The sequence below is a fragment of the Oncorhynchus mykiss genome, chromosome 25 (genome assembly GCF_057628025.1).
Source record: "Oncorhynchus mykiss isolate SJ-2025 chromosome 25, ASM5762802v1, whole genome shotgun sequence".
Classification (NCBI taxonomy): domain Eukaryota; kingdom Metazoa; phylum Chordata; class Actinopteri; order Salmoniformes; family Salmonidae; genus Oncorhynchus; species Oncorhynchus mykiss.
Genome location: NC_143046.1, coordinates 27,394,482 through 27,419,146, shown reverse-complemented (window position 1 = coordinate 27,419,146; position 24,665 = coordinate 27,394,482). Strand labels below are relative to the sequence as shown.

The window sequence follows — 24,665 nt, the reverse complement described above, 5'->3', positions numbered from 1 at the left end:
GCTCTGCTTAGAGGGAGCCATGACATTCTCATCCATCTCTGCTGTAGGACAGACCTGTTTTAGCATAAACAAACATGGCTATTTAATTTACAACAACAACACTGGTCTGAACATCAGGCTACTATATAGGATTTTATACACGCCTTAATAGCATCCGAATATAAGGAGTCTAGCTAAATCTGACTGGAGTTCAACGTCCAGGATGCATCGGGAGAGAAGGTTTTTCGCCGCTGTCTTTGTGTTCTGCGCGTTATGGGGCAGCGCTTTGTCTGTGACGCGGTATTCCATACCCGAAGAGATGGAGAGAGGTTCTGTAGTGGCCAATTTAGCCGCAGATTTGGGACTGGAACTTGCAGGTCTGGCTCATCGCGAGGTAAAACTTGATATTTTCCATAGCAAGAAGTTCTTGGACGTCATCAAAAAGACAGGTGAGCTGTATATTGTAGAGAAAATAGACAGGGAGTATCTTTGTACTACTAAGACTACCGACTGTTTTTTAAAATTGGACGTTATCATTGAAAGCCCTTTACGCATATTTAACATAGAATTGGGAATAACAGATATTAACGATAACGCACCTCATTTTCGCAGGGACAAAATAGAGCTTGATGTTTCAGAATCAGCTACACCAGGAGAGAAATTCTCCCTTCCTAATGCAGTGGACCCGGATGTTGGTATAAATACAGTCAAAACCTACCAGCTCAGTGCTAGCGAGCATTTTACCATAGAAATCCAGACTGGAAGTGATGGTACTAAATATGTTGACCTGGTCTTGACAAAGGCTTTAGACCGGGAAGAGCACGCCGTTCATAACTTAATACTCACGGCTGTAGATGGCGGGGTCCCATCGCAATCTGGTACAGCTAATATCGTTGTTAGAGTGCTGGATACAAACGACAACGCCCCTAGATTCGACCGTTCGGTTTATTCCGTGAATGTGACAGAAAACTCCGCGATTGGAACTCTAGTAATGAAGCTAAACGCCACAGATTTAGATGAAGGGTCAAATGCAGACATCAAGTATTCATTCACACTTTACACGTCAGAGAAAACACAATACGTATTTGCACTGAATCCAAACACAGGGGAGATAACAGTGAAAGGAACTATTGATTATGAAGATATGAAGTTTTACGAGATGCATGTTGAGGCTAAGGACAAAGGACAGCATCCCCTATTCGGCCAATGTAAAATTGTAGTTGGCGTTACAGATACAAACGACAACTATCCCGAGATAACCGTTAAATCATATAAGAGTACAGTTAATGAGAACATTCCAGTTGGGACAGTCATAGCAATCGTAGGTATAAGCGACAGGGACACAGGTGACAATGGCAAAATGAACCTATCTATAAACCAACAGGTGCCATTTGTTTTGCACAAGTCGTCTGACTTCCTTTACGAGCTCATTGTCTCGGAAACATTAGATCGTGAGAAAGTTCCAGAATATGATATCACGCTCGTTGTGACGGACGGAGGAAGGCCCTCCTTGTCTGATAATGAAACGATAACTTTACATCTGTTGGACGTCAATGACAACGCGCCACTCTTCCCCCAGTCGTTCTACACTATTCCTGTTATAGAGAATAACGCGCCTGGGGCCTTGCTAAATTCCCTCACTGCGTTTGATCCAGACCTCCATGAAAACCAGTATCTAGTTTATTTCATCATAGAGAAGGAGATAGTGAACACCTCCATTTCCATGCTGTTTTCCATCAATCCGGAGAACGGTAATCTTTACGCACTAAAGACGTTTGACTATGAGATAGAGAAAGAGTTCCTTTTCCACATTGAGGCCAGAGACTCTGGTGTTCCTCCGCTCAGCAGTAATGTGACTGTCCACATCATTATTGTTGATCAGAACGACAACACCCCGGTCATAGTCTCTCCGTGGCGCGTGCACGGCTCCGTGGTGGAGGAAAAGATTCCCAGATCCACCGATAAAGGATCCCTGGTCTCCAAGGTGATAGCCATAGACACGGACTCGGTCCAGAACTCTCGGATTACATACCAGTTTCTACAGGTTACTGACGCCACCTTATTCAGTCTGGACCAATACAATGGAGATATCAGGACCATGAGAATGTTCAGTTACAGAGATCCGCGTCATCAACGGCTGGTTGTCATCGCCAAGGACAACGGGGAACCTGCTCTGTCTGCTACAGTTACCATCAAGCTGTCAACAGCGGAGACTGCCGTTAAAGCCTACTCTGACATGACTGAAGTGCCTCTAGAACATGACATATTTTCAGACTTAAACCTGTATTTGGTGATCGGCTTGGGCTCGGTGTCCTTTCTGTTATTGATCACCATATTGGTCACCTGTGTGTTGAAGTGTCAGAAACCGATGCCCAGCAAAGCGGCTCCTCCCAGTAGGAACAGCGTGATCAGCGAGAGGAACTCGACCATCGCAGATTCCACTCTGGTCTCCAACGATGCCTACTGGTACAGTATGTTTCTAGCAGAGACCAGGAAAGGAAAGCTGGTAGTCAGACAGCCTGTACCAAAGGCGGGCTCCAGATACATCGTGTCCAGTTTACCAAGGAGCACGGGCCTGACAGAGACCAGCGACTCAGCAGCCTCTACTCTGCAGGTAAGAAAACAATCTTAATCTGTTTTAAACAAATCACCTACATCCTTTTTTTGATAATCATAATGCGTAAAAGCCATAATTTAGGGCGTAATATGGTACAAAAATCAAATCTGATAAGGGGTAGCTGTGAGCAACCAGAATGACCAAAACAACAAACTGATAAAGCTTTACTCCCTCCACCAAACGTTTCAATTATACAATGCCATGCAATGTTTATAAAAATTATGACAACATTAGATTTTACAACCATAGCGAAATGGACAATATATATATATTCCCATGCCCTTTAATTAAAAACTATTTATTAAAAATAACGACGTCAACTTTTCTTTCTCATTATACACCATTCATAGACCACAAAAAAAGTGGACCGTTTTTAATGTAGAGATGTGTAAATGCTGGTAAATGCACAAAGTGTCGCTGCTCACCAATAAAACACACCTCTTGTGATGTAAGAGTCGCAATGACAGTTTGTAACAAGGAGGAAAGCAAGGTATTTTTTTTTTATCTGGACAGCTCCCTGGTTCTGAAACCATCTCTTTGACAAAGGATTATCTGAAACACGTCTCGCTTCTACTCCCAAACGGTTGACTATTTCCATATTATCATAATCCTCACGTTTTCAATTTTGCGCTGCGCATGATAAGCAATCATTTGAAACAATGGATGTACATCGGATCATTCAGCCCTCGAGGAGGTACGTCTCGGTCTTTCTTCTTTTCTCTGCAGTCCTGAACATGGCATCTACCGTTACCCATTATTCTATTCCCGAAGAAATGGAGGAAGGCTCTATTGTTGCCAATCTAGCCACTGATTTGGGACTGGACATGAAAACCTTAAGCAACCGCAAGATACGGTTAGATACCATAGCTAATAAGAAATATGTGGACGTTAATAAGGACACAGGAGAAATGTATATCGCTGAGAAGATAGACAGGGAACTGCTTTGCAACATGAAGACAGCTACTTGTTTTCTAAAAATGGAAGTTGTCCTTGAGAACCCACTGAGGATATTTAACATAGAGTTAGAAATAATGGATATCAATGATAATGCGCCACAATTTCGAAGAGATACAATACATTTAGATATATCCGAGTCGACACCGTTAGGTGAGCGATTCTCTTTAAGCAATGCAGTTGACCCTGATATTGGTGCGAACTCGGTGAAAACCTATCATCTTAGCGAAAGCCACCATTTTGGTATTGAAATTCAGACTGGAAGAGACGGATCGAAGTTTGCTGATTTGATTCTGAAAAAGGCTTTAGATCGAGAGAAGCAGGCGTTTCAAAATCTAATACTCACGGCTGTAGACAGCGGGGTACCCACGCGCTCCGGTACAGCCAGCATCATTGTTCATGTGTTAGATACAAATGACAACGCCCCTTATTTTGAAAAGGAAAGCTTTCGCATAAACGTACCGGAGAACTCCCCAATCGGAAATCTTGTAGTGAAGTTAAACGCAACAGACTTAGACGAAGGGTCAAATGCAGAAGTAATATACTCATACAGTCTTTATACATCAGAAAAGACACAGGGCACGTTCAAATTAAATCCTGGTAGCGGTGAGATAACTGTAAAGGAAATGATCAATTATGAAGACTTCAGGATCTATGATATGGAAGTCATAGCAACTGATAAGGGGACCAATTCGTTGTCAGGTCAGTGTAAAATAACTATTCTAGTGACGGATATGAATGACAATCATCCTGAAATATCAATCAAATCATTTCAAAGTCCCATAAAGGAGGATATAGCGGTAGACACGGTGATAGCAGTTGTCAGTGTCAGCGATAAAGATTCAGGTGAAAATGGTATTGTCGATATCCATATTGCGGATGAATTACCTTTTGCACTAAGAGAGAATTCCGATAACTATTATGAGTTAGTAGTATCAGAACCTCTCGACCGTGAGAAGGTCCCAGAATATGACATAACTTTTACCGTAACAGACAGGGGTTCCCCTCCGCTATCTGACAATGAAACGATGACTTTAGAACTACTAGACGTTAACGACAACGTTCCACAGTTCCCAAAGTCGTTCTACACTATTCCCGTAATGGAGAATAACGCGCCTGGGGCCTTGCTAAGTTCCCTCACTGCGTTTGATCCAGACCTCCATGAAAACCAGTATCTAGTTTATTTCATCATAGAGAAGGAGATAGTGAACACCTCCATGTCCATGCTGTTTTCCATCAATCCGGAGAACGGTAATCTTTATGCACTAAAGACGTTTGACTATGAGATAGAGAAAGAATTCCTTTTCCACATTGAGGCCAGAGACTCTGGTGTTCCTCCGCTCAGAAGTAATGTGACTGTCCACATCATTATTGTTGATCAGAACGACAACACCCCGGTCATAGTCTCTCCGTGGCGCGTGCACGGCTCTGTGGTTGAGGAAAAGATTCCCAGATCCACCGATAAAGGATCCCTGGTCTCCAAGGTGATAGCCATAGACACGGACTCGGTCCAGAACTCTCGGATTACATACCAGTTTCTACAGGTTACTGACGCCACCTTATTCAGTCTGGACCAATACAATGGAGATATCCGGACCATGAGAATGTTCAGTTACAGAGATCCGCGTCATCAACGGCTGGTTGTCATCGCCAAGGACAACGGGGAACCTGCTCTGTCTGCTACAGTTACCATCAAGCTGTCAACAGTGGAGACTGCCGTTAAAGCCTACTCTGACATGACTGAAGTACCTCTAGAATATGACATATTTTCAGACTTAAACCTGTATTTGGTGATCGGCTTGGGCTCGGTGTCCTTTCTGTTATTGATCACCATATTGGTCACCTGTGTGCTGAAGTGTCAGAAACCGATGCCCAGCAAAGCGGCTCCTCCCAGTAGGAACAGCGTGATCAGTGATAGGAACTCGACCATCGCAGATTCCACTCTGGTCTCCAACGATGCCTACTGGTACAGTATGTTTCTAGCAGAGACCAGGAAAGGAAAGCTGGTAGTCAGACAGCCTGTACCAAAGGCGGGCTCCAGATACATCGTGTCCAGTTTACCAAGGAGCACCGGCCTGACAGAGACCAGCGAATCAGCAGCCTCTACTCTGCAGGTAAGACTTGATCATTCATTTCAGATCTTCTCAAATGTTTCTATAACCGACTAGCTGAATCAACCTTGTTTCCACATATAAACCAACGTGGAAAGACGTTGAATTGACCTCTGTGACCAGTGGTATTGGTCCGTGTGTGACTGTTTACGCATTCACCTTATGCGTAAATGCCTTTTTTCTTCGTCATTCAATGGAAGACACTTCTGGGGTCATCGTGTTAATATGCCTACCTTTCAGGTCTAATATAAATTCAAAAATATGTTCGGCAAAACAAATGAAATCCCACCAGCTACCTTGGTCTTGTTTCAATCTTGAAATCGATAAAAATCTTGCAGGCAATAGTGCTCCAGATGTTTGCTTATTTGCGTCGACATTCAGCTATATTACGAAGACAGCCCAACAACATAGACAGCAGTAGATAAGTACAAGCTCGTAATATGCGCAAAGCGTCGCTGTTTACTAGCTAACCACATACGTTTGTGATGCAGTGGTTGCCATGACAGTTCGTCATTAGGAAGGCAGTGTAACCTACTCCTGGTGCTGAATCGGTCAAAAAATATATTATTCTGCTCTGTTCGCTCTAAAACGCTTAAGGCCTTGCGATATTGTAATTTACCTATATTTTCTGCTGGTTGACATTGTGTTTGAGATTACTTTCTTGTAAACAGAGTTTACAAAGACAACAATGGAGGCGCACAGACGCGGACAGCCATGGAGAAGGTATGTCTCGGTTTTTCTTATTTTCTCTGCTGCCCTGAACGTCGTGTCTGCCGTTACCCATTATACTATTCCCGAAGAAATGGAGGAAGGCTCCGTTGTTGCTAATTTAGCTGCTGATTTGGGACTAGATGTTAACACTTTGAGTAAACGGGAGATACGGTTAGATGTTGTTGGAAATAAGAAGTATTTGCAGATTAACAAAGACACGGGGGAGCTGTACATTTTAGAGAAGATGGATAGAGAATTGTTTTGCCCCATCAAAACGGCATCTTGCTTCCTTAAATTGGATGTTACAATTGAAAACCCAATACGAATGTTTAATATCGAACTAGAAATCATGGATATCAACGACAATGCACCTCATTTTCGAAGGGATAAAATGCATTTGGATATATCGGAGTCAACTGCAGTTGGAGAGCGATTCTCTTTGAACAATGCCATAGACCCTGATGTCGGAGACAATTCTGTTAAAACCTACCACCTGAGCGAAAGTAATCATTTTACTTTAGAAATTCAGACCGGGAGAGATGGGTCAAAGTTTGCTGATCTAATTTTGCAGACAGCTTTAGACCGCGAGCAGCAGGAGGTTCATCATCTAATTCTCACCGCTGTAGATGGCGGAGTACAAGCGCGTTCGGGCACAGCCAACATAATTGTTCGAGTGCTGGATACAAACGACAACGCCCCTAAATTTGACAAAGAAAGCTACAATATAGAAATAATGGAAAACTCTCCAATCGGAAGTCTTGTGGTTACACTGAATGCAACTGACTTAGATGAGGGAACCAATTCGGAAATATTATATTCATATAGCCTCTATACATCAGAGAAAACTCAAGCCACTTTCAGTTTGAATTCTAATAACGGAGAAATAACGGTGAAAGAAATGATCAATTATGAAGACTTCAGGATCTATGATATGGAAGTCATAGCAACTGATAAGGGGACCAACTCATTGTCAGGTCAGTGTAAAATGACTATTCTAGTGACGGATATGAATGACAATCATCCTGAAATATCAATCAAATCATATCAAAGTCCCATAAAGGAGGATATAGCGGTAGACACGGTGATAGCAGTTGTCAGTGTCAGCGATAAAGATTCAGGTGAAAATGGTATTGTCGATATCCATATTGCGGATGAATTACCTTTTGCACTAAGAGAGAATTCCGATAACTATTATGAGTTAGTAGTATCAGAACCTCTCGACCGTGAGAAGGTCCCAGAATATGACATAACTTTTACCGTAACAGACAGGGGTTCCCCTCCGCTATCTGACAATGAAACGATGACTTTAGAACTACTAGACGTTAACGACAACGTTCCACAGTTCCCCCAGTCGTTCTACACTATTCCCGTTATGGAGAATAACGCGCCCGGGGCCTTGCTAAGTTCCCTCACTGCGTTTGATCCAGACCTCCATGAAAACCAGTATCTAGTTTATTTCATCATAGAGAAGGAGATAGTGAACACCTCCATGTCCATGCTGTTTTCCATCAATCCGGAGAACGGTAATCTTTACGCACTAAAGACGTTTGACTATGAGATAGAGAAAGAGTTCCTTTTCCACATTGAGGCCAGAGACTCTGGTGTTCTTCCGCTCAGAAGTAATGTGACTGTCCACATCATTATTGTTGATCAGAATGACAACACCCCGGTCATAGTCTCTCCGTGGCGCGTGCACGGCTCCGTTGTGGAGGAAAAGATTCCCAGATCCACCGATAAAGGATCCCTGGTCTCCAAGGTGATAGCCATAGACACAGACTCGGTCCAGAACTCTCGGATTACATACCAGTTTCTACAGGTTACTGACGCCACCTTATTCAGTCTGGACCAATACAATGGAGATATCCGGACCATGAGAATGTTCAGTTACAGAGATCCGCGTCATCAACGGCTGGTTGTCATCGCCAAGGACAACGGGGAGCCTGCTCTGTCTGCTACAGTTACCATCAAGCTGTCAACAGTGGAGACTGCCGTTAAAGCCTACTCTGACATGACTGAAGTGCCTCTAGAATATGACATATTTTCAGACTTAAACCTGTATTTGGTGATCGGCTTGGGCTCGGTGTCTTTTCTGTTATTGATCACCATATTGGTCACCTGTGTGCTGAAGTGTCAGAAACCGATGCCCAGCAAAGCGGCTCCTCCTAGTAGGAACAGCGTGATCAGCGAGAGGAACTCGACTATCGCAGATTCCACCCTGATCTCCAACGATGCCTACTGGTACAGTATGTTTCTAGCAGAGACCAGGAAAGGAAAGCTGGTAGTCAGACAGCCTGTACCAAAGGCGGGCTCCAGATACATCGTGTCCAGTTTACCAAGGAGCACGGGCCTGACAGAGACCAGCGACTCAGCAGCCTCTACTCTGCAGGTAAGAAAACAATCTCCATCTGTTTTAACCAAATTACTTATCATCAATCGCTTTGACACTGATGTGCTGGATCTCTTCGTGTAAAACCAGGGCACAAAGTGAAGGAATGGTGAGACATTGATGCATATAATATTGGGGTAGTTGTGAACAAGTATCATAACCGAAAAAAAAAACTGAGCACAGGCCTACTCTCTCTTCTATTCTACCTATTTTAGGCAATTGAAAACTTGCCTGCAAGGTTTTAATTCGCATGTGTGAATGCTGGTAAAATGCGCAAAGTGTCGCTGCTCACCAATAAAAGGCACTGTTCTGTGAAGTAACAGTTGCCATGACAGGTCGTCACAGCGAAGAAAGCAAAGCAATGAATGTGGACATCTCCATGGTGCTGAATCCATCGCTGTAAAACGATTATCTAAAATACATATCGATACAATAGTCGACTCGTTTGGCTTCTCAAATCATCATCAGAAGGTCCCGATTTTTGTATTGCATTACCCACGGATAACAACAATCAAGCGATGGAGTCGCATTGCCTCGTTCAACGGTGGAGAAGGTACGTATCGGTCTTTCTTCTTCTCTCTACCACCATGAACACGGCGTCTGCCGTAACCCATTATTCTATTCCAGAGGAAATGGAGGAAGGCTCCGTAGTTGCCAATTTAGCTACTGATTTGGGACTGGATGTGAAAACATTGAATAGGCGCAAGATGCGATTGGATGTTGTCGCCAATAAAAAATATCTGGAGGTTAACAAAGAAACCGGAGAGCTTTACATTTTACAGAAAATGGATAGAGAACATCTATGCAGCTCTAAAACCAATTGCTTTCTAAAACTGGACGCTACAATTGAAAACCCATTACGAATGTTTAATATTGAGCTAGAAATCATGGATATCAACGACAATTCACCTTATTTTCGAAGAGACGAAATGCATTTGGATATATCCGAGTCAACTGCAATAGGAGAACGATTCTCACTGAACAATGCCGTGGATCCTGACGTTGGCACTAATTCTGTGAAAACCTACCATCTAAGAGAAAGTGATCATTTCAATATAGAAATTCAGGCCGGACGAGACGGGTCAAAGTTTGCTGATTTGATTCTGAAAAAGGCTTTAGACCGAGAGGAGCAGGAGGTTCATAATCTAATACTCACGGCTGTAGACGGCGGAGTCCCTGCCCGCACAGGCACAGCCAACATCATTGTTCCCGTTCTAGATACGAATGACAACGCCCCTCAATTTGATAAAGAAAGCTACACCATCAATGTGATGGAAAACTTTCCAATTGGAAGCCTTGTGGTTACACTGAATGCAACTGACTTAGATGAGGGAACCAATTCGGAAATATTATATTCATATAGCCTCTATACATCAGAGAAAACTCAAGCCACTTTCAGTTTGAATTCTAATAACGGAGAAATAACGGTGAAAGAAATGATCAATTATGAAGACTTCAGGATCTATGATATGGAAGTCATAGCAACTGATAAGGGGACCAACTCATTGTCAGGTCAGTGTAAAATAACTATTCTAGTGACGGATATGAATGACAATCATCCTGAAATATCAATCAAATCATATCAAAGTCCTATAAAGGAGGATATAGCCGTAGACACGGTGATAGCAGTTGTCAGTGTCAGCGATAAAGATTCAGGTGAAAATGGTATTGTCGATATCCATATTGCGGATGAATTACCTTTTGCACTAAGAGAGTCTTCCGATAACTATTATGAGTTAGTAGTATCAGAACCTCTCGACCGTGAGAAGGTCCCAGAATATGACATAACTTTTACCGTAACAGACAGGGGTTCCCCTCCGCTATCTGACAATGAAACGATGACTTTAGAACTACTAGACGTTAACGACAACGTTCCACAGTTCCCCCAGTCGTTCTACACTATGCCCGTAATGGAGAATAACGCGCCTGGGGCCTTGCTAAGTTCCCTCACTGCGTTTGATCCAGACCTCCATGAAAACCAGTATCTAGTTTATTTCATCATAGAGAAGGAGATAGTGAACACCTCCATTTCCATGCTGTTTTCCATCAATCCGGAGAACGGTAATCTTTACGCACTAAAGACGTTTGACTATGAGATAGAGAAAGAGTTCCTTTTCCACATTGAGGCCAGAGACTCTGGTGTTCCTCCGCTCAGCAGTAATGTGACTGTCCACATCATCATTGTTGATCAGAACGACAACACCCCGGTCATAGTCTCTCCGTGGCGCGTGCACGGCTCCGTGGTGGAGGAAAAGATTCCCAGATCCACCGATAAAGGATCCCTGGTCTCCAAGGTGATAGCCATAGACACGGACTCGGTCCAGAACTCTCGGATTACATACCAGTTTCTACAGGTTACTGACGCCACCTTATTCAGTCTGGACCAATACAATGGAGATATCCGGACCATGAGAATGTTCAGTTACAGAGATCCGCGTCATCAACGGCTGGTTGTCATCGCCAAGGACAACGGGGAACCTGCTCTGTCTGCTACAGTTACCATCAAGCTGTCAACAGTGGAGACTGCCGTTAAAGCCTACTCTGACATGACTGAAGTGCCTCTAGAATATGACATATTTTCAGACTTAAACCTGTATTTGGTGATCGGCTTGGGCTCGGTGTCCTTTCTGTTATTGATCACCATATTGGTCACCTGTGTGCTGAAGTGTCAGAAACCGATGCCCAGCAAAGCGGCTCCTCCCAGTAGGAACAGCGTGATCAGCGAGAGGAACTCGACCATCGCAGATTCCACTCTGGTCTCCAACGATGCCTACTGGTACAGTATGTTTCTAGCAGAGACCAGGAAAGGAAAGCTGGTAGTCAGACAGCCTGTGCCAAAGGCGGGCTCCAGATACATTGTGTCCAGTTTACCAAGGAGCACGGGCCTGACAGAGACCAGCGACTCAGCAGCCTCTACTCTGCAGGTAAGAAATATCTTCACCTCGAATTCAACATAATTTGCTATAACTTTATCTGTGTGTGTTGCCCAGGTAGAGTCTTACTCCATTTTATACAACCTTAAATGTTGGAACTTATTTGCTCTGACATGCATTGCATGTTTTCCTTGTTGCTGATGTAAACGTTTGAATTAATATACTTGACAACTCATTTTCTATCTAAATGTGCACACTTTTAATTAACTGGTAATACAGTAATACTATGAGGTCTGTAGTACTTTAAAATGAAAGGTGCAAAGTTTTGTTAAACACGCAAAGCGTCGCTGTTCACCAGTGAAAAGCATTAGTTTGTGATGTAATAGTCTCCATGGCAGCTGCGTCACAGGGACGAGAGGGGAGCATTGTGATATGGACAGCTCTATGGTGCTGAAACTACCACGTTTGAACGGATCATTTGAAACACAACCTGGCACTTATTAGAAACAGTCACAACGACTGTTGTCTTATTCAATATTTTCACTGTTAAATTGTATGTTTTGGAATTGCTTCACACTGGGAGTAAAGCAAACTATTTATAACAATGGATTCGCGTATTAATGGACAGTCCTGGAGAAGGTACGTCTCGGCCTTTATTCTTCTCTCTGCAGTCATGAATACGGCGTCTGCTGTTACTCACTATTCTATTCCCGAGGAAATGGAGGAAGGATCCGTTGTTGCTAATTTAGCTGCTGATTTGGGACTAGATATGAAAACCTTGAGCAAACGCAAGATGCGGTTAGATGTCATCGCCGGTAAGAAATATCTTGACGTGAACAAAGAGACGGGGGAGCTGTATATTGTTGAAAATATGGACAGGGAATACCTCTGTAGTTCTAAAACAGCTACAACTTGTTTTCTAAAAATGGAGGTAATCATTGAAAATCCAGTTCGGATATTTAACATAGAATTGGAAATCGTTGATATAAATGACAACGCGCCACGTTTTCGTAGAGATATCATAAACCTAGATATTTCTGAATCGACCCCAGCCGGGGAGCGTTTTTCTCTAAGCAATGCAATTGACCCCGATGTGGGCACGAATTCTGTAAAAACCTACCACATCAGTGAAAGTGATCATTTTGATATTGAAATTCAGACCGGGAGGGATGGATCGAAGTTTGCCGATTTGATACTGAAAAAGGCTTTAAACCGAGAGGAGCACGCCGTTCATAACCTAATACTCACCGCTGTAGATGGTGGAGTCCCCGCGCGCTCTGGTACAGCCAACATAATTGTTCGTGTCCTGGACACAAATGATAATGCCCCTCAGTTCGACAAAGATTCATATAATATAAATATAATGGAAAACTCTCCAATAGGAAGCCTTGTGGTTAAATTGAATGCAACAGACTTAGATGAGGGTATCAATTCGGTAATATTATATTCATATAGTTTGTATACATCAGAGAAAACACATGAAACGTTCAATTTAAACCCTAATAACGGAGAAATAACGGTGAAAGAAATGATCAATTATGAAGACTTCAGGATCTATGATATGGAAGTCATAGCAACTGATAAGGGGACCAACTCATTGTCAGGTCAGTGTAAAATAACTATTCTAGTGACGGATATGAATGACAATCATCCTGAAATATCAATCAAATCATATCAAAGTCCCATAAAGGAGGATATAGCGGTAGACACGGTGATAGCAGTTGTCAGTGTCAGCGATAAAGATTCAGGTGAAAATGGTATTGTCGATATCCATATTGCGGATGAATTACCTTTTGCACTAAGAGAGAATTCCGATAACTATTATGAGTTAGTAGTATCAGAACCTCTCGACCGTGAGAAGGTCCCAGAATATGACATAACTTTTACCGTAACAGACAGGGGTTCCCCTCCGCTATCTGACAATGAAACGATGACTTTAGAACTACTAGACGTTAACGACAACGTTCCACAGTTCCCAAAGTCGTTCTACACTATTCCCGTAATGGAGAATAACGCGCCCGGGGCCTTGCTAAGTTCCCTCACTGCGTTTGATCCAGACCTCCATGAAAACCAGTATCTAGTTTATTTCATCATAGAGAAGGAGATAGTGAACACCTCCATGTCCATGCTGTTTTCCATCAATCCGGAGAATGGTAATCTTTATGCACTAAAGACGTTTGACTATGAGATAGAGAAAGAGTTCCTTTTCCACATTGAGGCCAGAGACTCTGGTGTTCCTCCGCTCAGAAGTAATGTGACTGTCCACATCATTATTGTAGATCAGAACGACAACACCCCGGTCATAGTCTCTCCGTGGCGCGTGCACGGCTCCGTTGTGGAGGAAAAGATTCCCAGATCCACTGATAAAGGATCCCTGGTCTCCAAGGTGATAGCCATAGACACGGACTCGGTCCAGAACTCTCGGATTACATACCAGTTTCTACAGGTTACTGACGCCACCTTATTCAGTCTGGACCAATACAATGGAGATATCCGGACCATGAGAATGTTCAGTTACAGAGATCCGCGTCATCAACGGCTGGTTGTCATCGCCAAGGACAACGGGGAACCTGCTCTGTCTGCTACAGTTACCATCAAGCTGTCAACAGTGGAGACTGCCGTTAAAGCCTACTCTGACATGACTGAAGTGCCTCTAGAATATGACATATTTTCAGACTTAAACCTGTATTTGGTGATTGGCTTGGGCTCTGTGTCCTTTCTGTTATTGATCACCATATTGGTCACCTGTGTGCTGAAGTGTCAGAAACCGATGCCCAGCAAAGCGGCTCCTCCCAGTAGGAACAGCGTGATCAGCGAGAGGAACTCGACCATCGCAGATTCCACTCTGGTCTCCAACGATGCCTACTGGTACAGTATGTTTCTAGCAGAGACCAGGAAAGGAAAGCTGGTAGTCAGACAGCCTGTGCCAAAGGCGGGCTCCAGATACATTGTGTCCAGTTTACCAAGGAGCACCGGCCTGACAGAGACTAGCGAATCAGCAGCCTCTACTCTGCAGGTAAGAAGGACCTCCACCTCTGAATGACCTCCACAGCAAAGCACAATGCAACAACAGTATGACTGAGTCACTGCAATTTTAGAAAAAGGGTTCCAAAAGGGTTCTTCAGATATTCCCATAGGAGAACCCTTTTGGTTTCCATGTAGAACCCTCTTTGGAAAGGGTTCTACATGGTACCGAAAATGATTCTAACTGGAACCCAAATAGTTTTACCTGGAACCAGAACTAGTTCTTCAAAGGATTCTCCTATGGGGAATGCCAAATAACCCTTTTAGGTTCTCCAGTGCCACCTGAAAGTATTCAGACCCCTTGACTTTTTCCACATTTTGTTACGTAACAGCCTTGTTCTAAAATATATATTTTTAATTTCCTCATCAATCTACACACAATAGGCCATAATTATCACGGCTCAGGCTAAGACCCAGATGTAGACACAGGAGGTGGAAAGTATGAGTCTCAGAGTTTATTAGTTCAAGGAGCAGGCAGTCGGTAGGTTCAGGCAGGCAAAGAGTCGTAATCCAAATCAGAGTCAGGCAGGTACCGGACGGCAGGCAGGATCAGGGTCAGGACAGGCAGAAAGGTCAGAACTGGGAAGACTAGGAAAAACAAAAAGTAGAGCATAGGAACCACAGGAACATGCTGGTAAGACTTTACGGGACAAGACGAACTGGCAACAGACAAACAGAAAACGCATGTATAAATACACATGAGGTAATGGGAGACACCTGGTGGGGGTTGGAGCCAATATCAAGACAGGTGAAACAGATCAGGGTGTGACAGTCTCCCCCCCACCCCACCCAGGAGCACCACCTGATGTCCTACCCGGTGACATACCTGGTTGACCGCGTTGTCGCCGGCAGAAGTCCGAGATGACGGCTGGGTCTAGGATATTCCTGGTGGGGACCCAACACCTCTCCTCCGGGCCAGTCAACCAGGTACTGGAATCCCCTGCCCTGCGGTCGAACACTCAGGAGTCGCCAAACTGTGTATGCCATATGGCCATCGATGAGACGGGGGAGAGGGGTGGGCCTGGAAACAGGAGACAAAGGGCTGTGAGACAGGGGTTTCATTCTAGATACATGGAAAGTTGGATGTATACGGAGGGTGCGGGGCAACAGAAGGATCTTAGAGATGGGGAAAAGGTCGATAAAATGGGGGGAAAGTTTGCGGAACTCCACCCGGAGGGGCAGATCCCAAGTGGAAAGTCATACCCTTTTCCCAAGACGGTAGCGGGAAGCAGGGATCTGTCCGCCTGTCATCGATACCTGGAGGTGGTCTGAGAAGAGCGGCCTGGGCTCTCTTCCAGATACAGCGACAGCAACGGACAAACATCTGGGCAGAAGGTATGTCTATCTTAATTTTCTTGCTCTGGGAAAGGCGGGGCTGATATCCCAGAGAACTCTTAAAAGTCGAGAGACCAGTATCAGAACAGGGAAGGGTGCTGCAGGCATAATCCACCTACACGAATTGCTGGCTCCAGGTGGGATTGGTGGAGACGAGGCAACAAAGTGTCATCTCCAGGTCCTGATTGTCTCGCTTCCGACTGGTCGTTAAAATTTGGATGGATGAAAACCAGAAGACAGGCTGGCCGACTACCCAATGAGGGTGCAGAACGCCTTCCAGAACCGGGATGAGAACTCCGTGATTGGAGACAATGTCGTCCGGAAGTTCATGGAGTGCTGCACCATGAGCTGGGCCGTCTCCTTAGCTGAGGGCAACTTAGCGTGGCTTTGGAAAACCTATCCACCACCGTAAGGATGGTGGTGTTGCCATCTGACGGAGGGAGAATTGTGATAAAGTCCAAGGATATATGGGACCAGTGGCGGTGAGGGACAGGGAGTTGTTGAAGGAGGCCAGCCGGAGTTTGCCCCGGAGTCTTGTTCTGCGCACACACAGTGCAGGTGGCAACGGACGAGGAGATGTCAGGAACCATGCCGGGCCACCAAAAATGTTGTTGGATGAAAGCAAAGGTCCGATGGGAGCCAGGATGACAGGTAAGTGTGGAAACAAACATCCAGTTGGCTGGGAACACCTTGCGGTGCAGGAAGTAGGGAGGGTGGTCTCGGGGTCCGATGGTGTAGTAGCAGGGCTGTACAGACTTGAAAGTGCGTCAGGCTTCACATTCTTGGACCCCGGGCGGTAGGAGATAGTCCTTTTTATTCACTAATTTCCTTTTCCCTATCTCGCCTGCTTGGAGTTGAGGTGGTTCCTCTCAGCGGGGTTAAGACAATGGGAAAGGAAGTGGGATGCAGCTTCTGGTACTGGGCAGAACGCTGGGATAGGACAGCCCCCACTCTGACGTCCAAGGTGTCGACCTCCACCACGAACTGACGGGATGGGTCCGGATGGATTAAGATGGACGCTGTAGTGAATCGCTGCTTGAGGTCTCAGAACGTCCGGTCAGCTGCTGGAGACCATATGAACGGAAGTTTCCATCACATTTTTTTCTAAGAGTGTGTGCCCTAAAACAGGAGTTCCCAAACTCTTTTACTCGGGGCCCCAACATTGGGGAATATCCTGCATCCCCCCCACGCACGCCAAGTCTATTTCTACGGGCACAAGCACAGTTCATGACACAAACTGTTCACACCCCTCTTGTTGCTGAAAATAATTTAGCAGCTTTAAAGCTTATTTCCTGCAATTCTATACATTTTATCATTGGGTTACAACAATATCTATATTTTTGGGGCATACAATATATCTCAATATTTGTATTATTTATTTTATACAGTCTTTTTTGCTCATCTTTATCAAGGGTGCTGTTAATTATGGACATGACTGTATTGGCAACGCATACGCCTCCAGTTCCACAACAAGCAAAGTAGCGTGAACCCAGTGAAGTTGTTGGGAAGTTACAGTAATGAGAGAGCAACACCAAATGTTCATTAGAACCACACTACTGTGTAAGAACAACAAGTAAATCCAAGATGGCATCGTGAATAACACAAATATAACACTTTGGGCAAAAGTTCTGTTTATTTCTGAGAAGAAGCAATGATGATTTTATAAAATACTGTTCAATAACAGCAACTTGGAAAATGACTGAAACTTAAAATGTGTAAGATCAAATTTGATAATGTTTTTGGCATCATATAACCTTTTCACACAAACTTGTCGCATACTGTTTACCCAGTTATACCGTATACAAAGTGTCAGGTGTTGAGAGGGCAGGTGTTACTTTTCCACCTTCCACCACATTACCAGTCTAAAAACAGGTCCCCTTCTGCCGGGTAATCAGGCCTAGTTCCTTTATCTCTGAAATTCATTCATCTGTTATGAATTTATATTTTCTCCCTCTAGCACCTCAACAAACAGCTGCAGCACCTGCTGGGAAAAAGGCCTCTAATTTGGTCTGACAGGTTGAATGGCGTGTGGCTTATATTTCACTGCACTGACTGTGCCTGCATACTGCATCCGTGTAGAGCTAACTCACCGTGATGGAGATTACACAGCGCCAGCAGCAATGTTGTTTATATATGGTACAGCCTACAAGACAATGAGACAGAAACCCCTTGAGCTTTCAAAACAAACAAGGTTACGCTTTCACATTAGACTTCCTGTCCTTTATTAGTCTAGATGGACCAAATGGCTTCCTCTCATTATTGACATCACATGATCTCTTCTAATTCGGTATTTGTTTACAGACTTTCATTTCATCAAATATCTCCATCCCCTGAATTAAAATGCATCAGAATAACCCCCCCCCCCCCTCTCTCTCAGTGAGCCCAGTCAAGCTGAACGCCTCAATGAGGCCACTCCCGCCTCCATGCTGCAGAGGTTGTCTCTCCTCCTCTTACGTCACTCAGTAGGGAAGAGAGAGCAGGAGGAGGTCTGCAGCAAGAGAGGGGTCAGGGTTGTAGTGAACTTGTTTTGCTGTGCACCACTCTCTCTATACCTAATAATGTGCACTGTCATTTCTCAAAATCCAGCCTTAGCCTATCCATAGTCTACCTACATGTTCTGCAATATCTGTTCTCATGTTATTATACATTTATGCGCTCGTTCCAATGTATAACAAATGTTTTACTTGATCAAGGCTGGTTCTTGTAAAAAGGTAAGTATTTGTAGAATAAGTTATTGTGTGTGCGCTTGTGTGTGAGGGAGACTGTGTGTGTGTGAATGGATTGCTGAAACGGTTGTTTTCCTAACCAACTCATGTTACCCTTTTCAGGTTGCCATGGCATTTTTCCTTCTATCCTGTTTTGTCTGTTTTGGGCTGTAGGCTATATATTTTTGAAATATTGACTTTCCCCAAGATTTATCAGATAATCGCTTCAGTAGAAATGGAGTGATTAATATGACAAAATGAGAGTATAGCCATAGGCCATAACCATGCATACAGAAAGATTCCTTGTGTTCTGCAATGTCTTGACCATTGAAATGCTTATTTCTTTTCTCCCTGTTCTTAAGTACCCTAAATGAGGGAAGTCCACTGTGCAGCTGGAGGTATGGAGGAGTCTCACTCAACCGCCCCGGGAACCCTTTTTAAATGACCTTACAGAAATGATGTGTTTTCTTTTTCGTGTCTGGTTTTGTTTCAGTGGAGTTCTTCTCGTTCTGTGTCTTTCCCCTCTCGTTAAGAGGAGCGGTGGTTTTGATCACAAATGTCACTCTGGTGATACCCCTGCCCCGTTCCTAATGGCTTCATCCATGAAAAGCACCAGATTGGGTCTGTCCTGCATCAACCTTTTGCCCCTTTTTAACAGAACCTCATCCCCAAACTAGCCAATGCTGCCCGTGTTAGACTCTTATCCTCAAGGCTCCTCCTATTGGGCCTGTCTCAGTGCTGACTACATAATAATATCCTTCTCCTATTGGGCCTGTCTCAGCTCTGACTACATAATAACATCCTCCTCCTATTGGGCCTGTCTCAGTGCTGACTACATAATAATATCCTTCTCCTATTGGGCCTGTCTCAGCTCTGACTACATAATAACATCCTCCTCCTATTGGGCCTGTCTCAGCTCTGACTACATAATAATATCCTTCTCCTATTGGGCCTGTCTCAGCTCTGACTACATAATAATATCCTCCTCCTATTGGGCCTGTCTCAGCTCTGACTACATAATAATATCCTCCTCCTATTGGGCCTGTCTCAGCTCTGACTACATAATGATATTCTGTAGCAATGCTACTATTATAATGCTGATATCTAGGTTCTGCTGCCCTAGTTTCCTAACTCTAAAGTACATTTGGTTTTTCTTCTCTGGCGGAACAGTGACCTTTGGACGGTTTCCTATCAGGGAAACAAACTAATGGCATTGATTGACCTCAGAGGACATCAGACAGAGACGTTGTGATAATCATAATGCTGCTGATAATAATAATAATCTGTGATCTATTTGGCAGAAACTCTGGCTTTAGTTGTAATCCAGATTAAAGAGGGGGATGGATGACGGTATGCCCTCTCTCCTGCGATTCCTTTTTTGTTTAGGGCACACACCTGTGTGTAACTCCTGATTGCAACCAGTTACTGAGCACTCAACCCTGCATCTGGCCCCCGGGGGCCGCAGAATGACAGACAACCCCCCCCCCCCCCGGAAATCTGACAATTGTCCGGCCCTCTCTTGCACACCACAACTGATCCCTGACTGATGCATCTCACAGCATCCTACCCCGGCCCTCCCAGGCCCTCCCTGCAACCACCGCAGACACATTACAACCCAGGCTGACATACACGTTAGCATGTAGCAGAACTTCCCCCAAATCCCTAGGTTTTCCAGTAATCCTAGTTGGAAGATGATGGATTTCCTGCTTTTCCCTCCTGATTCAGGTAATCTTCCAACCTGGGCTTCTGGAAAGACAGGGGATTTTGGGAAAGTTCCTGGATTTCTGCAACCCTAAACAGAACTATACTGTCCTCTGCATGTAATATTAATATGTGTTCATCTCCTTCACTCCCATCACTAATGCAGATCAGGGACATGTACTGTATCTTAGACTGTTTGTTTGGTGGATTGGACTGTACTGTTTGTGGTGTGAATGATTAACTGTTTGATTGTTTGACTGACTGTTGATGAGTTCACAATAACACAATGATCCTTGTGAATTCGTCTTCACTGCGATGTGATGCCTGACCTAATTCTTTGTGCAGAGGGACAGAAAATGAAACGTATCACCCAGTTACTTAGCAACCACTCTCTCCCTCACGTAAATCTTGGAGCATGGTGTACATCGATAGCCCCACCACCACCAGAATCCTCCACTCTGTCGTTCTGCCTGATGCCTTGTCAGACTGACAGACCTCGGCTGCATGAGACGTGTCATAGTCTGGCCAATCACAAGGCTGTGATTGTCCCAGATCCCTCCCACCTTTGTCTAATCCTCTTCTCTCATTCTCAGGGGTCCACCACCACCGGCAGCGGCAGCAGTTCCTCATAAGGACCCATCCCCATTGGTCCACCAGATTTACATCAGAAGGAACCCCGCATCCACTGATGAAAGGAACCCCCGTCCTTACCCTACTCAGCCCCCTCCCTTAAGTAACCAGGCCCCTAGTGACACTTCACCTACACCCCCTTGGCCAAACAATGCCTGTCATCCCAAGGACCTAAAGGACACTCTGCCCCCCTATCCCCCAGCCATGATCTCTCTATAAGCACACACTAGCCCCAATCAACTTCAACGTCCATTCAACACGCATGGTTCTGCATGGCTATGGCCCATCACTGAGGGCCCCACACGTTTCAACTAACCACAGTGAAGAGAACATACACTAGAGAGACAGAATGCAGGAGGGTACTACAGGACATACTGCAGGAGTTAAAACAGCCACTATGAATATACAGAGACAGACATAGGAATGTGGAATTGCCTTCAAAGACTGTACCCCCTTTCCAAAAGGAAAGACCTTGGATGTTAGGTTTTTACTTAAGTATTTGTCCTTGTTCGGTCAGAGCACACGTGTGTAAATGTAGAATCAAACAAACCAATATATCCTAAAAAGGAATTTAGAATACTTTCATCAATCCGTTTATCAAACAGCAAAGAGTGAGCCCTTCTTTATCAATACTGTATATGTACGTATATCAGCCCTTTCCTTCATGTGCATGGAGATTTCAATGTAACTGCTTTGTTGGGAAATGTGTTAGATGTGGTCCGGGATATTTGAAGTGACTCACAGTGTCTACCAAGGTGTCACTCTAACATCACTGTTTATTCTGTTTTTTTTTTATTTTTTACTTTTCATAACAAGAGTGTCATTACAAAGAATACTTATAGCCACTATGATGAAGTCACAATTAGGACACCTCTCTGATGAAGGTGCAATGACAAAGACACCCTTCTGACATCAAAGACTGCTGGTCTGGAGGAGGGGTCAGAGGTCATCGGCCTATGCTCTCTCCCTGCACAGCTCCTCTCACCCTCCTCCTCCACCCCAGAGCAGAGCAAACTGCACATAGTTCCCTCCTAAAAACATCCATGGTCTACTCCTATGTGAGGTTGGGGGATGTCTGGGCTTTGCCAGTGAGGGGAAGTATTGGAAGTATCTGGTATCATTTTGAATTAGGCCCTATGGCAAATACAGTTTCATCCAAATATAATAAGTACATTTTTTATATTGTTTCACTGCCTTATACGTTCGCTTTAAACCTTTATCAGTGAATAAGTTCATTTTAATCACTGAAATGAATGACTGTGTTATTTTATGTGTAATGCTGGATGTATTTGATGCCAATGCTTTAGTATTGAACTAAACAAAGAAAACAATACACTGGCCAAATGAATCTGTTTTTAAAGTTTACATTTCTTTATTTTTAAAACTATGTACAAAATGTGACTGCTAAACAAAATGAAACTCCAATATGTATTTAAAATATTACTACAGCAACTACTATTCCTGCTTTTAGTTCTGATCAAGGCAAGTATATATGTGCTTTGTGTAGCCTGTAGTATCTATTGATGGTGCCATATGTAGTCAGTCTTTATGTATTGTACTGCATGCCATGTGGATCTGATGTATAAGACTATTACATTCATGATGAATTACCTCTTTGCTCTCTGGTTCTTTTAGCTCTCCAAGGTGGGCCCACTCATCCGTAGGACACAAAAGATGCCCCTAACCGCTGATACGAGGTCAGATATTTTTCAGATATGGTTAAGGTCAAGGTTGGTAGGTATCTGATCCTGGATCTGTGGTGTAGGGGCAGCTTTTGCTAGGTCAGCTGAGCAGTTCCACAGCAGCTCATTGGTTGACATGCTAGCTACTGAAGCCTACTCAATTCAACTTTGGAAGTAACTGTACATTAGCAGTTCTACCAGACTAAAGCTTCACGGTTGAACTGATTATTTGAAATGTTTAATAAACATATCAATAGCCTGACGCAGTGTTTCCCAAACTTGGTCCTGGGGCCCCCCTGGGTGCACAATTAGTTAGGGAAAAAAACAAAACGTGCACCCAGCGGGGCCCCAGGACCAAGTTTGGGAAACCCTGGCCTAACCTGGTGATGCTGGGGTGTAGGTGGTGATCTGTAAAACAGAAGCAACAACAGGAAAGTGATAGGAAGAAAGTCATTTTAAAATGATTGAATCTCATTGGTTAATACTTTACCGATGGATGAAACGTGATAGGTGGATATGGAAGGTGTGTAAAGTGACAAAAGACTCACTCATCTTTACATTTGTGCCATTATGGCGTCTGTGACAGCATGGGCAGCACCATAGAGGTTACAACCCATAGGAATCCCCACGCAGTTGACACTTGGACTACTTTAAATTGGCATGGTGGAAGCCCTCGATGGTGCATTTTGCGTCTTATCATGCAGTGTTTTGCATCCTATTATGCAAATGCATCATACAAGGCTGATTTCTGTATTTTGATAGTTACATATGTTGAAAACTTGATTGCTGACAAGCAAAACCTTTTGGGAACCTTATTAACAATGGACTAATGAAACAAATACCAAAAGATAGTTATTGGGTGGAATTTCTCTTTAAGTGACTGGTAGAAATCCATTATGGTTCATTTTTTGCTTCAACAATTTTTTAGTTTGGGGGGTTTACAGCTATAATATTCATGTTGCACACTTAGTTTATACCACATGTACCCATAGGCTGCCCCCCCCCCCCCCCCCCCCCCACAAAAAAGTAAGTAATACATACAGAGATCATATTGATCACAAAGGATTTTTAAAATAATACATTTGGTATGTAAAGAGGTGGCCTACTCCCCAACATGTCCAGACCTCAATTGTTCCTTGACTTCCGTAATTCTAATGAGTGTTTATGCACGCAATAAGTGGAAAACTGAACAATATCTGCCCGATATTAACTTAATTGAACTGTGAGTTCGGGCATTTGAGGAAAACAATACGATTTTACTACAAAGGTAAACAGGAACGTCGTTCAATTAGGCCAACAATGACCAATGCGATATTGTTTCAAATCGTAAATTGCGTAAATTCAGCGCAGAGAATATGTCAACAATACAGTTATCGTGATATGTGCAATATTTTGATAAGCCCAGGTCTGTTTATTCTGATGGCAAAACGAGTGGCGTTAACTAGCGGATATTTGCTATTTCACTTTGTGGTCTAAAATGTTCTGTAGGCCTAGTCGTGAGGAAGAGGCAGATACATTTTCACTTTAAATATGATGGAGCTGGCTAGTTACTGGTGAAATGGCACATCAGATTTGATTTACATACATGCTCACGTAAATGTGGTTTTATCCTGCTATTCACCATTTACAGTGAGAGACAGGCCATGGCTCATGACCATATGTGACCATTTCCTTGACGGAAATGATGGCCAGAGGGGTCTTGATGCTTGAGTCTGTGTTTATCACAGGAGGTTGATGCCACTATCATTGGGAAGGAGGGGCTGGTGGTAATGGCTGGAGCGGAAACAGTTGAATGGTATCAAATACGGACATATCTTTTGAAATGTGAATTGTTACTTTCAAACCTCATTGTCCACAGCCTTATAAGTGGGCCAAACATTAGTATCAGAGCAGGATAGTGGATCAGATAGTGGTGCTCTGGTTTCAGTTTGTGAAAAGAAACAGATTGTTTCTTGTC

General features: G+C 43.8%; 2 protein-coding genes and 1 pseudogene across 8 annotated transcripts; all 3 read left to right on the top strand.

The window, feature by feature from the left end:
- On the top strand, nucleotides 1–2,611 carry LOC110504894 (protocadherin alpha-C2 pseudogene; annotated as a pseudogene). Its single transcript, XR_016491612.1, has one exon. The product of XR_016491612.1 is annotated as a protocadherin alpha-C2 pseudogene (transcript).
- On the top strand, nucleotides 2,149–22,636 carry LOC110504893 (protocadherin alpha-C2). 6 transcript variants are annotated; one of them, XM_021583755.3, is made up of 3 exons: nucleotides 2,149–5,664; nucleotides 19,058–19,093; nucleotides 20,990–22,636. In XM_021583755.3, exons 1-2 carry the CDS (start codon nucleotides 3,256–3,258, stop codon nucleotides 19,067–19,069), a joined length of 2,421 nt encoding a protein of 806 aa, XP_021439430.1. In that variant the 5' UTR covers nucleotides 2,149–3,255; the 3' UTR covers nucleotides 19,070–19,093; nucleotides 20,990–22,636. The 6 variants fall into 6 exon arrangements, with proteins under 6 accessions (XP_021439430.1, XP_021439426.1, XP_021439431.2 ...); XM_021583756.3 differs by lacking the exon at nucleotides 2,149–5,664 and adding an exon at nucleotides 6,757–11,682; XM_021583754.3 differs by lacking the exon at nucleotides 2,149–5,664 and adding an exon at nucleotides 12,029–14,647.
- LOC149971602 (protocadherin alpha-C2-like) lies at nucleotides 6,155–9,854 on the top strand. The gene has a single exon (XM_090219554.1). It carries the CDS (start codon nucleotides 6,350–6,352, stop codon nucleotides 8,840–8,842), a length of 2,493 nt encoding a protein of 830 aa, XP_090075680.1. The 5' UTR covers nucleotides 6,155–6,349; the 3' UTR covers nucleotides 8,843–9,854.
- Nucleotides 22,637–24,665: the final 2,029 nt, after the last annotated feature.

Excerpts from the sequence above, each read along its gene's own strand:
- LOC149971602 (XM_090219554.1), top strand. The coding sequence starts at position 6,350 with ATGGAGGCGCACAGACGCGGACAGCCATGGAGAAGGTATGTCTCGGTT.
- LOC110504893 (XM_021583750.3), top strand. The coding sequence starts at position 12,236 with ATGGATTCGCGTATTAATGGACAGTCCTGGAGAAGGTACGTCTCGGCC. Across the intron at positions 14,648-20,989 it reads CAGCAGCCTCTACTCTGCAG|GGGTCCACCACCACCGGCAG; the intron begins GTAAGAAGGACC and ends TCTCATTCTCAG.